This window comes from Diospyros lotus, chromosome 9 (genome assembly GCF_014633365.1).
Source record: "Diospyros lotus cultivar Yz01 chromosome 9, ASM1463336v1, whole genome shotgun sequence".
NCBI lineage: Eukaryota > Viridiplantae > Streptophyta > Magnoliopsida > Ericales > Ebenaceae > Diospyros > Diospyros lotus.
The window spans coordinates 10,609,910-10,626,065 of record NC_068346.1 but is presented as its reverse complement, the minus strand read 5'-3'; the positions used below and the strand labels follow the sequence as shown (position 1 = coordinate 10,626,065).

At 38.0% G+C, this 16,156-nt stretch overlaps 1 protein-coding gene across 1 annotated transcript in view; it reads right to left on the bottom strand.

Moving 5' to 3' along the window:
* LOC127810226 (protein CYSTEINE-RICH TRANSMEMBRANE MODULE 11-like) overlaps nt 1-15,395 on the bottom strand; it is a 32,152-nt gene extending 16,757 nt beyond the window's left edge. Inside the window, exons 1-2 of the mRNA XM_052349570.1 lie at nt 15,182-15,395; nt 14,864-15,062 (exon numbers count right to left, since the gene is read on the bottom strand). Of these exons, the coding sequence (XP_052205530.1) occupies nt 14,864-15,062; nt 15,182-15,242 (260 nt within the window). The 5' untranslated portion in view covers nt 15,243-15,395. The remainder of the gene's footprint in view (nt 1-14,863; nt 15,063-15,181) is intronic.
* Between the last annotated feature and the right edge of the window lie 761 nt (nt 15,396-16,156).

The following is a 16,156-nucleotide window of genomic DNA, read 5'->3' as shown; positions in this document are numbered from 1 at the left end:
TGTGGGTGTTGCCGCTTTGATCAGAAGGCACTGTGTGTGCTAAGGTCTTAGTTGGCTTCTGACCCGTGCTGGTGAAGCAACAGGGATGTCACAGAGTTTTCCACCTTGATCGGAAGGAGATTCCGACCATTCTAGAGAGCTAACTCAGAGCAAAACTGAGGGGAGGAAGCTTGATGCATCACTAGTTGGGTTGTCATTGGCAAGAGGTTTGCGACTGATAGTGATTGTGACTGGAGCGGACAAGCAGTGAAGCTTTCGACTGGTGCATTGCAGGTGCTGCGACTGACTGGCCATAAGCTGAAGCGGATTCAAGGCCAAGCGATTGTGACTTGGAAGGCATTGCAGGCCGGTGTTTCTGACAGTGATTCCAACAAGTATTAGGTATTATTGCAGCAAGCGAGACAAGATATTCGGTAGCCCTAGGCAACTCTTGAAGGCCGATCAAGTTGCTGTAATGTGCAATTTATTCCAGTCCTAAAATAGGACCGACTCCGAAGCAGAACAGTGGCTGCAATTTGCCACTTCTTGGATTAGCTTCGAGGTGACTGTTGAGAGGTACATACTGAAGAGAAGTGAGGGATTTCGGAAGTACAAAACTCCTATTTATTGGCCTTCGAGTTGTCCTGCTCGTGAGAAGTCTGCTAGGGGCAGTAGTGCACGCACAAGGACATTGGAGTCTCAGTCGCAGCAGAAGGGAGCTGCATTTTTAGTGGAAAATTTTGCTCGTGAATCCATCGAAAGAAGTGGAAGCATGAGACAATTGGAGCCTCAATGGCAGCAGAAGAAGGCTGCCATTATAGCTAGCAACAAGAAGAGTCAGGAGCAGTTTATTCAAAAGAATCAGGCTTGGGAAAGGTTGGATAATGTGTCTAGCCGAATTGACAAGGGAGCAAGTAATGGGATTCATGAAACATGCGAAGAATTCGGTAGTATGTTCCGCGAGAAGCTGCAAAAGTTTGCGATGATACTGATTAAGAAGTATCATTACAACTTCCCGCTGGAATATTTCGATGACTATCAAGGAAGTTTTAACAAGAAAGAACTCCTTAAAGTGGAGTAGCCGAAGGAGGATAGCCTTGCTGAAAGTAAATCCTTGGTGTACTCCAGCTACCTAGCAAGTAAAAGTATTTCCACTTGAGGAGACCCCTATTGAAGATATGGAAGGGTCTAAACATATTGCTCCCTCAGTCTTGGCTGTGGAGGGGGCTGAGGAGTACATGGAAGAAGGGATTGAAGAATTGGGGAATGACAGTCCAACGGCTGGCAGCATCTCAAGCACCCCCACTGTTACTAAGAATCTAGATGCTAAAACCCTCAATATGACACCGTGGGAGGAGATAACTGTTGAGGATGAAGCTAAGATGTTCGCTAGCAATCCGAGAGCCAAAGATCTTGGAATGGAAACGACCACAACAACCTTAGATTGTGGAGATCTTAAATCTATTTCTCTTGAAAGAATAGGAATGGGAGGAGTTGTTGAATTACCTACTATGGATCAGGTAACTCCAATTGAGGAATAAGTCAATTGAGAGGAAACTTGTGCCTTAATCGAAGTGGATAACGAATGGAAGGCAACCCAAGATTGGTTAGAGGTTAAGGGAGGATGCTTACATGAAATTGATTATGCTACAACCTTCCAGGAATATGTTTCTGATTTGGAGCAATGGAGGACGCAGAAGGATAAAGCGAAACAAGATGAAAGGAAGAAAGGGAAGGGATTCTTTGTTGAAGGGACCGAGACCCTTGTTTTACTTATTCATGTTTCCATTGGTGTGGCAACAAGACATAAGGTTGTTGCTGTTAAGGAGAAAAAAAAAAAGGTAAAAGAAGAGGGAAAAACAAGATAAAAAGAAGGAAAAACGAAAAAGAAACCAATGGGTGAAGATGGGCATTGGATAAAGAAGCAACGGCTAGGTGGTAATAAGTTTCTTGGGGACAAGAAACATTTCAAGAAGAGGGAATTGTCACGACCTTGGGTATTATAGGGGCCAAAGCTGTAATTGAGTTACAATTACAGTTAGGGGGTATTTTTGTAATTCAGTTACAGCACATGGGTATTGTTATTCTGTTACTTTCCCTTTTTGTCTTGTAGCTTAGGTGGTTAGAGAGCTTTGTTTGGTAGCTAAGTGAGAATATATATATATTGCCTCAGCTGTAGGAAGAGGATATGCTTGAATTAAATGAATTCTTAAATCTAATTTCCCTCTACGTCTCTCTCCATTCTCCCTCTTGTTTCTCTCTACTATTTCTCCCCCCTTTCCTCTTAATATCTCTCCCTCTTTCTACTGATTTTCCCCTTCCTTCAATTCTAATTTCTTCCCCAATTCCTCTTTTAACCTATCACAAACCCTAGGTTCGTGACAATTATGTGCCCCAAATATTCTACCTGCCTTTGGCCAAAAGCACACTTAGTCCTCTTAATAAAGAGTTGGTTAGATCTAAGGACCTCAAAGGTAATAACGGTGAGTCGGGTGTCGATCAAATGTCGAGTTGTAGACAAGTATGTCGTCAAAGAACACTAATATAAATTTTCGTAGGTAAGGCTCAAAGATACAGTTCATAAGGGCCTGAAAAGTGGCTAGTGCATTGGTGAGCCCAAATGACATCACCAAGAATTCATAGTGCCCATGGTGTGTTCTAAAAGCGATCTTAGGAATCATTCAGATTTGGTGATAACTCAAGCGTAGGCCAAGTTTAGAGAAGAAGCTAGCATGATGTAATTCATCCAAAAGGTCTTCAACAGGGGTATGGGGAATTTGTCTTTAACGGTCATAGCATTAAGTTGGCGATAGTCCACACAAAAATGCCATGATCCGTCCTTTTTCTTGACAAGTAAAACAGGGCGAAGCAAAAGGACTTTGGCTAAGTCTAATAATGGATTGGTGTAACATCTCCCGAACCATTTTTTCAATCTTTGTCTTTTGGTTTGGGTGATAACAATAGGATCTAATGTTGATGGGTTTAGCATTAGGTTTGAGATTGATGGAATGGTCAAACATTCGAAGTAGGGGGTAGGGTTGTAGGTTCAACAAAAAGATCCTCAAATTCTACCAACAATTTATAAAGTAGGTATAGATGGTGTACCTTATCATGTCTTCCCAGAGGTGCACTGACCATTAGGAAGAATTCTCCCTGCAATGCATTGTTATCACTGCCTTCCTCCACTGTTTCAATAGAGAACAGTTGTGTAATCTAGGCCCACTTGCTCCTAAATACCTTTTGTAATCTTCTTCCCATGATCATCTTACAAACCCTAGCCTTTTTTCCTCTTGTAAGAGTTATTCTCCTACCTTCTTTCTCAAATGAAACCTCCATTCTATTGAAATAAAAACTTATAAGGCTCACCCCTTTCATCCAATCTACTCCCAACACTATGTCATAACCTCCTAGCTATAGGAGTCTCAAATCAGCTTCGAATTCCTCCCCCTACATTTACCAACAAAAGCCCATACATGCTGATTTGCTCACCACCCTATTTCCTTTAGCTATTGTCACACTCAGGGGTTGTGTACTCGTGAGCTAACATTTCAATCTCTTAGCTATTCTTTCATTTAGAAAACTGTGGGTACTCCCACTGTCTATTAAGATTATGTGCGATCCTTCACCTTCCTTCCACCTTGATAATCTTGTTATTTGCTAACCCCTTCAAAGCATGTATAGAAATCTCCCCATTATCTTCATCTCCATACTCACCAGGTTCACTAGCTTCCCCTTCCTCAATTAGCTCTCCATCTTCCCCTTCTAGGAGTAGCAACTACCGTTTGCATTGGTGTCCGAGATAATACTTATCCCCACACCTAAAGCACAACCCAGCCTCCTCTATTCAATCATCCTCCCTCCTTACGGTGGCATGTTGTGACCAAAGCTTGGACCACCCAAACTCTTTACCCCTGAACTTCCCTTCACCAACTCTCTATTATAGCCCTTGCCTCCTTGTGATGATGTTCCCATAATCACTCTCCTCTATTATTTCCTTTGCTTCCTCATTAGAGCCTCCACCGCCATCTTCTACAACCAAGCACTCTTGGTTGCCTACTCCACCGTTCGAGGCTGCAACATTTTGACCATTGGTCTAAGCTCATCGAGAAGACCACTCACAAAGCTAGACACAAAATAAGCCTGTGATAGGTGAGGATTGTGGTTGATCATTAGTGATCTCAATTCCTCAAACCTATAGTGATCTCAATTCCTCAAACCTAAGCTGATAGGCCCTCACTTCCCCACACTATCTAAGTTTGTTGAATTCCTGAAGAAATCTTCTTTTGAAATAATAATGCTTCGTCCATTATTCCCCTGAGAATGCCACAAATATATACACAGTGGATCCTAAGAATTCTCCTAAATTTTAGAGATTAGATTCCTACTTTTTAGGACTAGATTACAACAACCTTAAATACAAACAAATCTAATAAAAATGAAAGATAAGCTATAACAACAATATAAATCAAGATAAATCGCAGAGGATAAATCAGATGATAACGAGTTTAGTAGCTCGGCAACTCGACCATTAGCTCGACAGCTCGGCCTTCCATCAACTCGACAGCGCGGCCTCACAACACTCATCCTCAAGCTGAGAAATAGATACAAGTCATTCCAAGCTTGCCAATTAGTAACTCGAACCCTGGCCTTGCAACAGGTTTTGTGAAAATATCAGCCACTTGATTAATAGTTGGGATGTAGGATAAGTTGATTCCTCCTTCTTCAATTTCTCTCTTTATAAAACTTCTGTCAATTCTTACATGTTTCATTCGATCATACTGAACAGAATTCTTCACAATACTGATAGCAGATTTGCTATCACTATAAACTTATGTTGGTTAAGATAAGGATATCCCCAAGTCTTTCATCATCCTTTCCAGCTAAATAACTTAACATATCCCTTGAGCAATAGCACGAAATTTGGCCTCGGCACTACTTCGAGCCACTACGGATTGCTTTTTGCTCCTCTAAGTAACCACATTACCCCATAACCTGGTGCAATAACCTGAAGTTGACCTGTTATCCTCACGTGAACTAGCCCAATCAGCATCCACAAAACATTCAATTATTCTTTCATTAGTTTTCCTGAACATCAGCCATTTCCTAGTCGTTCCCTTGAGGTATCTTAGAACAAGGAACACTGCATTCATATGTTTTTGAGTAGGAGAATACATGTATTGACTTATGACACTTACTGCATAGGCTATGTCTCGCCTTGTAAGTGACAAATAAATTAGTCTACCAACCAACTTTTGATACCTTTCTTTTTCAACAAGAGTGTCTTCTTTTTCTTCGACATCCCAACCCTTTTCTAGAGGAGTACCAGCTGGTCTGCATGCTAACATTCCAATTTCCTTTAACAAATCAAGTGTGTACTTCCTTTGAGAGATGAATAGCCCTTCTTTACTCTGGGCCACCTCTCTTTCCAGGAAATATCTCATGACTCCTAGGTCTTTCACTTCAAATTCAGTTTTTAATTGCTTCTTCAAATTTTCAATCTCCTGCAAGTCATCACCTGTCACAATAATGTCATCAACATAAACAATTAATATGGCCTTTTTTTCCTTCTACTATTGACTTTATAAACAAGGTATGGTCAGCTTGCCCTTGCTTATATCCCAAACGATTGAGAGTCATACTAAATTTCTTAAACCAAACCCTTGGAGACTGCTTTAATCCATATAGGGATTTCTTTAATTTGCACACATTTCCATTGCCAATTTCCTGTTCAAATCTTAGGGATATTCTCATATATATCTCCTCATCCAAGTCATCATTCAAAAAAAGCATTTTTAATATCAAATTGAAGTAGAGGCCAATCAAGATTAACAGCAAGAGAAATTAATACCCGAATTGAGTTGAGTTTGGCCACAGGAGCAAAAGTCTCCTCATAGTCAATCCCATATGTTTTAGTAAACCCTTGTGCAACCAATCTTGCCTTGTATGCACTCATCTCCTCCATACCTACAACTTTCCACTTAGGATCACTCATAACCTCTTGAATATTCCTTGGAACGACAATGCTGTCAATACTTGCAACAAATCCCTTGTACTGAGGGCATACTTAGCATAAGTCAAGTGATTAGACATAGGATACTCGACACAAGATCTTACCCCTTTCCTTAGAGCAATAGGCATAGCCCAATCCAAATTATCCCTGCTGGTAGACTCATTCTCAATGTTGTTTTCTGATAGACCAACATCTAGAAGTGATGATTGGTTTTGTTGTCCCTCAGGATGGGCCTTTGAACGTCTAGAATACACTTGCAAAGAATTCTTAGTAGCTGAATATGGAGTTGGAACATGAGATTCAGCTGTAGTTTCTGGCTGAGAAGATGGATTAGGAGAAATAGGAGAAGAGCTTGAAGGATCTGCCCTTATGCTATTGGAACTTGAAGGCCTAACAGGTGAAGAGGCCAGAAATTCTCCCCCTTGAGAGCATAAGGGCAAAGGAGCATCAAGAGAAGGAAAGGAAATAGGATTAGAATCCGAGAGGGATGGAGATGCAGCAACTGAAACTGGTGAGGGGTAAAATGATTGGTCTTCATAGAATGTGACATCTATGGAGACCAAGACTTGTCTTTTGTGTGGGTTATAGCATTTGTAACCTTTTTGGGAGGGAGAGAGTACCCAATAAAGATACATTTAAGGGCCTTGGGGTCCAACTTTGTACGGTAAAGCTGATTATTGTGAACAAACACACTGCAGCCGAAAATTTTTGAGGAAGAGAATGTAAGTGGCTAACAGTTGGGTAGAGAGAACAAAGGACAGCAAGAGGGGTCTGAAAATTTAGGGTCTTTGAGGGAAGTCTATTGATCAAATATGTAGCTGTAAGGACTGCTTACCCCCAATAGAAATGTGGGACATGGGTGGTGAACATCATAGCGCGAGCCACTTCTAGAAAATGGCAATTTTTTCTTTCCGCCACACCATGTTCGGATAGATAATTAGTAAGGTCATGAGAGAAATATTCTAGACCATTATCAGTACGAAGAATTTGGATAGAAGTTTGAGACATGTTTAAGATGAGTTTGTGAAATTTCTTAAAAATGTTGCAAGCTTCAGATTTTTCCCTCATAAGGTACACCCAACATGCCCTAGAATGATCATCAATAAAGGTTATAAACCACTAAGAACCAAAAATATTAGAGGTTTTAGATAGGTCCTCAAATATCACTATGAACTAAATGGAATGGTTTAGATGGCTTATAGGATTGAATTGGATGAGAAGAACGAGACTGTTTGGCAATGGTACACTGTTCACATGAGAAAGTTTGATTTTTATTGATGAAAAAATGCGGATACAAAAATTTAAGATAAGGAAACTTGAGTGACCTAAACGATTTTGTTGTGAACTTGGATGACCTAAATGATTATGCCACAACAAAATCTTGGCATTGGTTGTGGCTGTCAAAACAACCTTATTTGTAGAAGAAAAAATCCTATCCTCTGCCAAATAAGAAAGCCCATCCTTAGCTCTAGCATTGCCAATCGTCCTCCTCGATACTTGGTCCTGAAATAAGCAATATGAAGGAAAGAATGTCACACAACAATTCATATCCTGAGTAATCTTATGGACTGACAATGAATTGCATCTTAAACCAAGAACATGTAAAACTGATTTAAGTTTTAAACCAGAAATACAAACTGTTCCATACCCTTTGGCTGGAGAGGTGGTACCACAGCCATTGAAATGTTTATAGATTTGTCACAAGGGGTGTATTCTGTCATTGAACAGGCTGAACATATCATATGGTCAAAAGCACCCATATCTACTATTCCATGTATTCTTAGAGAGTTTGCTGGAACTTAGAGAGTAATGGAGATTACCTTGTAAAGCAGTAGCTGCCATAGGAGGGCTTGGAGAGGATATACCTTGATTCAGCAGCTTATACAAGGTCTGAATCTGCTCCTCTGACAGGTTAAGGCTGGTACTACTTCTTGCTCCTTTGGTGCATCAACTATGTAGGCAGTACTTCCACTCTCCTTTTTTCCTCTTGGCTTCCAGTTAGCTGGTTTCCCATGAATTTTCCAACATGTTTATTTGGTATGATATGGCCTTTTACAGTGGTCACACCACTGCTTCTCTCGTCCTAGATTCCTTGGTTGACTCTCTTCTTGTTTAAAACTTGCTAAAGCAGAATTTTGGTGAGTTAAAGGGGACTCACCTTGCTGATTTAGCATTACCTTTCTTCGACTTTCCTCCCTCCGAACCTCAGCAAAAACTTCTCGAAGTGAAGGCAGAGGTTTTGTACTTAAAATTCTGCCTCTTACTTCATCCAAATCATGGTTAAAGCCATGTAGAAAATCAAACACCCGATCATTCTCAATCATCTTACTATATTTTATACTATCCGCAGAACATTCCCAATTAATGGTGTAAAACAGTTCCATCTCATGCCAAAGTTCAACCAAAACATTAAAGTAATCTATAATATTTAGATTACCTGTCGTGTAGTCTAATGGCAGATCTGATCTCAAAGTATTGAGATGAGTTCTCCAAATCTAAGTACATGTCTTGGACCGAATCCCATATCTCCTTTGCGGTTTTATAGAATAGGTAAGTTCTTCCTATTCTAGGCTCCATCAAATTGATCAGCCAGGCCATTATGGTGGAATTCTCGACTTCCCAGGTACCATATGTGACTACTGTGCTCAATGGAGAAGGAGTAGAGCCTGTTAAGTAACCAGCCTTGCCTTTTCCCTTGATCACCAAGCATAACTGACTGAAACCATTCCCTAAAGTTACTCCCATTCAACTTATGGTGAGTAATCTGTATAGGAAGATGATCAATTGAGTTGCTGGATAAATTTGGAGAACTTGTGGCTGAAGTTTTCGGTTAGAGTGGGATTAGGTTGAGTATTCGCCATTGATGAAACAAGGTGTAGACGAAAGAAACAAATAAAACTAATTGATGAAGCAAAATGGTGTGGACGAAAAAATAGAATAGAGGCTGCTTTAGGATCGAAGAGCAGGCTCTGATACCATGAAGAAATCTTCTTTTGAAAGAATAATGCTCCGTCCATTATTCCCTTAAGAATGCCACAAATATATACATAGTGGATCCTAAGAATTCTCCTAAATTTTAGAGATTAGATTCCTACTTTTTAGGACTAGATTACAACAACTTTAAATACAAACAAATCTAATAAAAATGAAAGATAAGATATAATAGCAATATAAATCAAGATAAATCGCAGAGGATAAATCAGATGATAACGAGTGTAGTAGCTCGGCAACTCGGTCATTTGCTCGGCAGCTCGACCTTCCATCAGCTCTGCAACTCGGCCTCATCAGCTCGGTAGCTCAGCCTCACAACAATTCCTTTATCACATCCATCATACTTCTCTCAACAAATCGTTCACGAAGTTTTTCAGCAAACTCCTCCCAAGTACAATCTCCTCTTACTCTGGACCACCCTTGAAACCAAGCATCCCCTGAATCGTTAAGGTATGTCGTGGCAAAGGCTACCCTCTGCCCTTCGGGTATGTTATACCAATTAAGCAACCGTTCACATTTTCTTAACCACCATCTAGGATTGATCCCTTCAAACACTAGGATCTCCATCCAGGGCATAGGAAAGCCCAGTTGATTATGGATGGCATGACCCTCCTGTCTCCTATCCATCACTGCCTCTCCTTCCTGCCCCGGATCCACCTCAATTTCAGAGGTCCTTCCTCCCCAGGGTGTTCATTCTATGTCCATGTAAGATAGGCTATATTCTCTCCCTAGGAGGAAAATCGGAAGAAAATTTTACCGAGTTCTGGCGAGTGAACATCACCATGAGCTTCTGTAGCTGGTCCCTGAATTGTACTCCCATCTCCTCCCGAATCTGTGAGATGGCCCCATCCAACCTCCATTCCAATCCTTCCAAGGAACTTTCCAGCTTGCGATCCATCGCCATGATCGCCTCATGATTCTGAGTAGATGTGATCTCCAACAAGTCGATTATGTTCTAGAATTCAGTCATAGTCGAGTTGAAGTGTTGCAACTGCAACTCGAAGTTTTTCATACGAGTCCCTTCTTCCATTGATCTCGATCTTCAAGGATTAAGACTGAGAACCGTGCTCTAATACCAAAATTGTCACAACCTAAGCCTAACAATGAATTCCTCCTAATTCGATGTGAATTAAGAAGACACAAGAAGCATAACAGAGAAGTAGGTCAAAGAATTTGAGTGACAATGAAAGAGAAAGAGAGAGAGAGAGATTAAAGGAGGGGAAGATGGAAATTCTCATTAATTCCTCAATGCCCCAATCGAGAGGATCAATGGGGGTTTTATACAAGTTGCCAGAAGGGGGGATCCCTGCCAAGGCATCTTCTATAGCTTTCTATGGTTATAACAACCAGCATCTACACTCTTCTATGGTTGTAACCACTTGCACATGGTTATCCCTTAGATGTAACAAACTCGTAACAGCACAAATTAAAGCAAAATTTAAAAAACCACATGGCAATTCTCATGACAAAGAGATGAGAGCTTTGGAAAAGAACCAAACTTGGGATATAGTGCCTAAACCAAAGGGAGTTTAACCTATGGGCTGCAAATGGGTGTTTAACTTAAAATATAAGGCATAGGGCACATTGGAGAGATATAAGGCATAGTTGGTTGCTAAGGGGTACACACAAACATGTGGAATAGATTATTAGGAGACCTTTGCACTAGTGGCAAAGATGACAACTGCCTGGATTCTCTTATCATTGACTGCATGTTGTGGTTGGTAGTTACAGCAGTTTAATGTAAAAAATGCCTTCCTCCATGGCGATTTAGAGGAGGAAGTTTTTATGGAGCCACCACCAGGGTTTAATAAAGAAGTTTCATGCAAGGTGTGCAGACTAAAAAAGGCTCTCTATGGGTTTAAGCAGTCTCCTAGAGCATGGATTAACAAATTTTCTAAAGCTATGAGATAGATGGGATACCGACAAAATAGGGGAGATTATACCCTCTTTATTAAACATTCAATAGAGGGGAAGGTTACAACTCTGCTTGTGTATGTGGATGTTATCATAGTGACTAGAAATGATGTTGTGGAGCAACAACAGCTAAAAGAAAGCTTGCAAGAGAATTTGAGATTAAGGATCTTGGTAAATTCAAGTATTTTTTGGGAATAGAAGTAGCCTACTCTAAAGAAGGAATCTTCATTTCCCAAAGGAAGTATATCATTAATTTATTGAAAGAAACCGAGCTGTTAGGTGGAAAATGATGCGGTCACCAATCAAGACTCGGCCCAAGGCTGACCCAACCAAACCAGAACAGTATCACCAAAATAGTAGTGCCATAATATTATTTTAATACTTCTTAAGTTTTAGAATTCTACTTGATTTAGGATTCTACTTTATATTTTTACTTGATTTAGGATTTTATTTCATGTTTTTACTTGATTTATGATTCTATTTCATGTTTGATTAGGGTTTTACTTTTTTTAGGATTCTAGTTGACTTTTATTTAGGATTTATTTTTATTAGAATTCTAGTTGGATTTTGTTTACAAATATTAAATGGATTTGGATTAGCCAAATACTATAAATATGCCTAAGATCTAGAGTTTGTAATCAAGTTTTTCTCAATCAAATTTCAGCAACGTATTTGGGTTTTCATAACAAAACAGTATTGTTTTTGCATCTTCTTGAAAGCCAAGCTTCGACCATTGAAGTTTGTTCTTTCGAGGGTTTATTTTGGTGTATTTTTTCACACACGCGCTACACGCTGCGTCAAGTGGACTTTTATTTAGGATTTATTTCTATTAGAATTCTAGTTGGATTTTGTTTACAAATATTATATGGATTTGAATTACCCAAATACTATAAATATGTCTAGATCTAGAGTTTGTAATCAAGTTTTTCTTAATCAAATTTCAGCAACCTATTTGGGTTTTTATAGCAAAACAGTCTTGTTTTTGCATCTTCTTGAAAGCCAAGTTTCGGTCATTGAAGTTTGTTCTTTCGAGGGTTTATTTTGGTGTCTTTTCTTCACACACACGCTACATGCTACGTCAGAAAAACAACCAACACACTAGTGGAACCAAATCTCAAACTTGGTGACAATCCTAACTATTAGCTAGAAGACAAAGGAAGGTATCAAAGGTTGATTAGTTGCCTAATATACCTATCTCATTCTAGACCTAACATTGCATTCGCTGTCAACCTAGTCAGTCAGTTTTTGCACAATCCAACTGAACAACACATGCAGACAATCAAAAGAATTCTATGTTATCTAAAGTCCACACCTGGGAAAGGAATTCTATTCAGATCAGGGAATGACCTAGCTATTGGAAGCTACACAGAAGCAGACTATGTAGGTCCTCTGGTTGATAGGCAATCTACGACTAGTTATTGTGTGTTTCTAAGAGAGAATCTAGTGTCTTTGAGAAGTAAAAAGCATAACATAGTTGTCAAGTCCAATACTAAGGAAAAATTCGAGTTATTGGACTATGTGAATTATTATGGCTGAAGATTTTTTTGGATAACCTAAGGCTTGCTGATAATGGACCAGCCAAGCTGTTTTTTGACAATAAGTCAACTATCAATATCGCACATAATCCAGTGCAACATGATAGAACAAAACATGTCGAGATAGATCGACATTTTAAAACAAAGAAGCTAGAAGCTAGACTAATTTGTATTCCTTTTGTCCCATCCAAAAACTAGTTGGCTGATGTATTAACAAAGGGACTGCCTACAAGAAGATTTGAGGAGTTATTGTGCAAGCTAGGAATGAAAAACATTCATTCAGCAACTTGAGGGGGAGTGTTGATTCCTGGCCAAAAAGATAAGGAATGTTTTACTGGAATCATTCCTTAATTTGCGAGATTGATTGGCCAAATCATCCCTAGTTTAGAAACTGATTTTAAGGGATAATTACCAGCTTATCTTTTTTGAATACTTTCCTATTTTTTGTGTAGTCAGCATTTCCTATTATTTCCTGTACAACCTATCTTTCCTAGTTTAGCACAAATGTAATCTTTCCTATGGTGTAAATTACTAACCCTATAAATGGGGTTGTACCACACATGTAAAAAATACGATACAGTTTTATTTCTTCTATTTCTCAAAAATTTAAGAATATGTTTCTACATTATGAAATAATAGAAAGGTAAAATTCATGGACAGAGACCCCACATGGTGGGATAAAGGCTTGGCATGTTGTTGTTGCAGTTGTAGTTGTTAACTTGTTATTGTTGTTTTGTTGTATATTTCTACATTATTTTGTGTTAGTTTCTGGTCAGCAATATGTTTGCCCATTTTGATGAGCTTGGATGGATGAGATTAGATGGGTTATCTAGAAATCAAAAACTGGGATTTTGTATCTGTTGTAACCATAAATAGTCTCTTGGAATTAGTTACAAGTAGTTGTCTTGTTCAGTTTTACAAATTAGAGGCCAATTATTTTCATTCTAGCTTCAATTATACTTTAGTTTGGCTACTGTTTTGCTATTAATTTCTACACTTCCACTTCTGCACTTGGTCAAAAGGTTACAATCTCATGTCTTTTGTTGCACAAAGTGCCCTTATATATATGTATATATGATATAGTACCAAGGAAGCAAAGAATGCAAGAAAATATAAAAAACTATTAACAACCTTTTAGGGCATTCGGTAGACAGGGATGGATGGATATGGACATGGGTGAAGAGGTTCTACCACAATTGAATGAAAATAGATGACAACTCTTCTTATTCCCCTCATTTAGAGGAGAATAGATGGAATGAAAATGAATAGAAATCTTTATGTATATATATATATATATATATATGTTGACAACATTAACCTTAACATAAAAAAAAGGAAGTTCCAGCATAAAAGGGTCCCTGCTTTGTGCAGGTAGAGGGACGGTTTTTCTGTACATAACATTTCCTTTGCTTACCATTCCAAAGAACCAATGGCCTAGCAATCACAAATGAACAATTTTATGATTGCTACCAAAGACCATTCTGAGCCTAAACCTTAATAAATTTATAAAAATTTAAATTTACCTTTGATTTAAAAAGGTAAATTTACCATTAAGATTTAAGAGAAATAATTTTTATTAGTCATTTAATATATTTTCTGTTCCATCCATTCTTTTCACTACTTCCACACAAAAAAGATAACATTATACAGTATTTCACATTAGTTTCCATCTCCTACTCTCCCAAATAAAAGAGAAAATACTTCATCATAGTATTACAGTTTCAACCATAATTTAGAATAAACTCATGTGTGCAGCATACAGGACCCAAATCAATAATCAATAACAAAACTCTATTATACATTAAGAGAAATAATTCTTATTTGTCACCAAAAAAAAGTACTTCACATTAATATTACAGTTTCAAGCCATAACATAATTAAACTCAAGCGTGCAGCATGCAGGACCCAAATCAATAACCAATAACTAATCATAAAAAGTTTGGTGGCAACACACAAGTCCTGGGAACCCTTAGGTTCCATGTTCAAGTCCTGCCATCTGTAGGAATTTTTCAACTTAATGTTGGTTTCCTAACTTTCCTTTGTTTGATGTAAATTTGATTATTTGTAATCTGTAATTTCTGTGATTTATAATTTGAGGCTTCATGGATTGTATTCTATTGAGCTATTTATGTACTTGATTGATTTGACTGTACCTTGTACTCATAAAAGATACCATGAAATATTTAGCAAAAAAAATAAATAAATGATACGGTAGTCGAGCAAAATTATTGGATATTATCACATACGAAAATCACAAAATTATTTAAGATAATATCAGATATTATCTCGTGCTCAAACGCACAAAAACTGAAAAGAAAAAAAAAACACACAAACTCCAATCATAAATTATCAGAATATAAAACAAATACCATCAGAATATAATCAAGCAAGCCAAGCCAAAAAAAGTTCTGTAATTGAAGGAAAGACAAATTACCAGCCTTTCAAGAACGAGAAGCACAGCGGCTCCTGTCGATGGTGGTGGTGGTGATACGCATGTGGCGGCGGCGGCGGCGGCGGCGGCGGAGAGTAGCTATCAAAGTAACCTTGGTAGCTTTGAGGCCCTGGGGGCGGCGGCGGCGGCGGAGCATAGCCTCCATACGACGGAGGAGGCGCCGCCGGACCTGGGCCGAACCCTGAAAACCAAGACCACAGAGTCATGGCGGAAATCAATCGGCGTGTCGTCTTGGGGCGTGGAAACAACAACTATAAAAGTTGGACAGTTGAATCGGAAATGGGAAAAAATCTTGCTTGCCTTGAGGAGGAGAAGGAGGAGGGTAGGGGGACTGATGTCTGGTGTGGTGAACTTGACTCATTGCTTCTCTGGGTCTGCTCCGGAATCTCCTCAACTTTCTCCTGCGCTGCACTCAACGAATAACATTTATCTTAGGGAAGCGAGGGAGAGGGAAACATTGTTCGAGGTATCAGATGTCAATTTGTTGGGAAGCTTCCTTTTGCCAGTACGCTCTTTGCCTTTGGGTGTTTCGCCCTTAAAATCATTGTCCTGTCCAAATAAATGAAATATTACTTTACAACAATAAACATTAATTTAGAACAATAAATATTGCGTCATTTTTTGTTTTTTCCTTTATTTATTTGCTAAAAAAATAAATTAAATTAATTTGTCGCTATATAACTTTTTGTGGGGCTTTTTTATAAACCAATAATTGAATAAAAAATGTTAGTTTTGAAGATGAGATAATTTTTTAAATTTTAATAAAACGAAAAAATATATATTATTTTTCAATTTAAATAACCTTATTCATCTACGAGAGTTGTTTTTTTTTTTAAATTTAAATAATCCCCACTCATCTAATGGATGAGAGGGGCTGCTTCTTTCTATTATCTCTATCTTTTATTTTTTTAATTATTTATTATATATTATTAATAGATATTTGAATAAATTTAATATCAAAAAATCATTAATTTATACTATTATATAAGTAAACACCCTATTTTAATATTACGAATATTTGTTAATAAAGTTTTTTCTTAAAATATCTTTTATGTATTTTGTTTAAAAAATAAAAACTAACTACCTTAATAATATTTAAACTTATGATTTTTGAATTATAATTAATTTTTTAAATAAATTTACTATTATACCAAAATTCATTTTGTTTAAATATTATTTAAAAAATTAAAAAAAATAAATTATAACTATCAAATACAAATTTTTATTTTGTTGAGCGATGTAGAAATGTGCTACGAAGAGTAAATTGAGTATTTC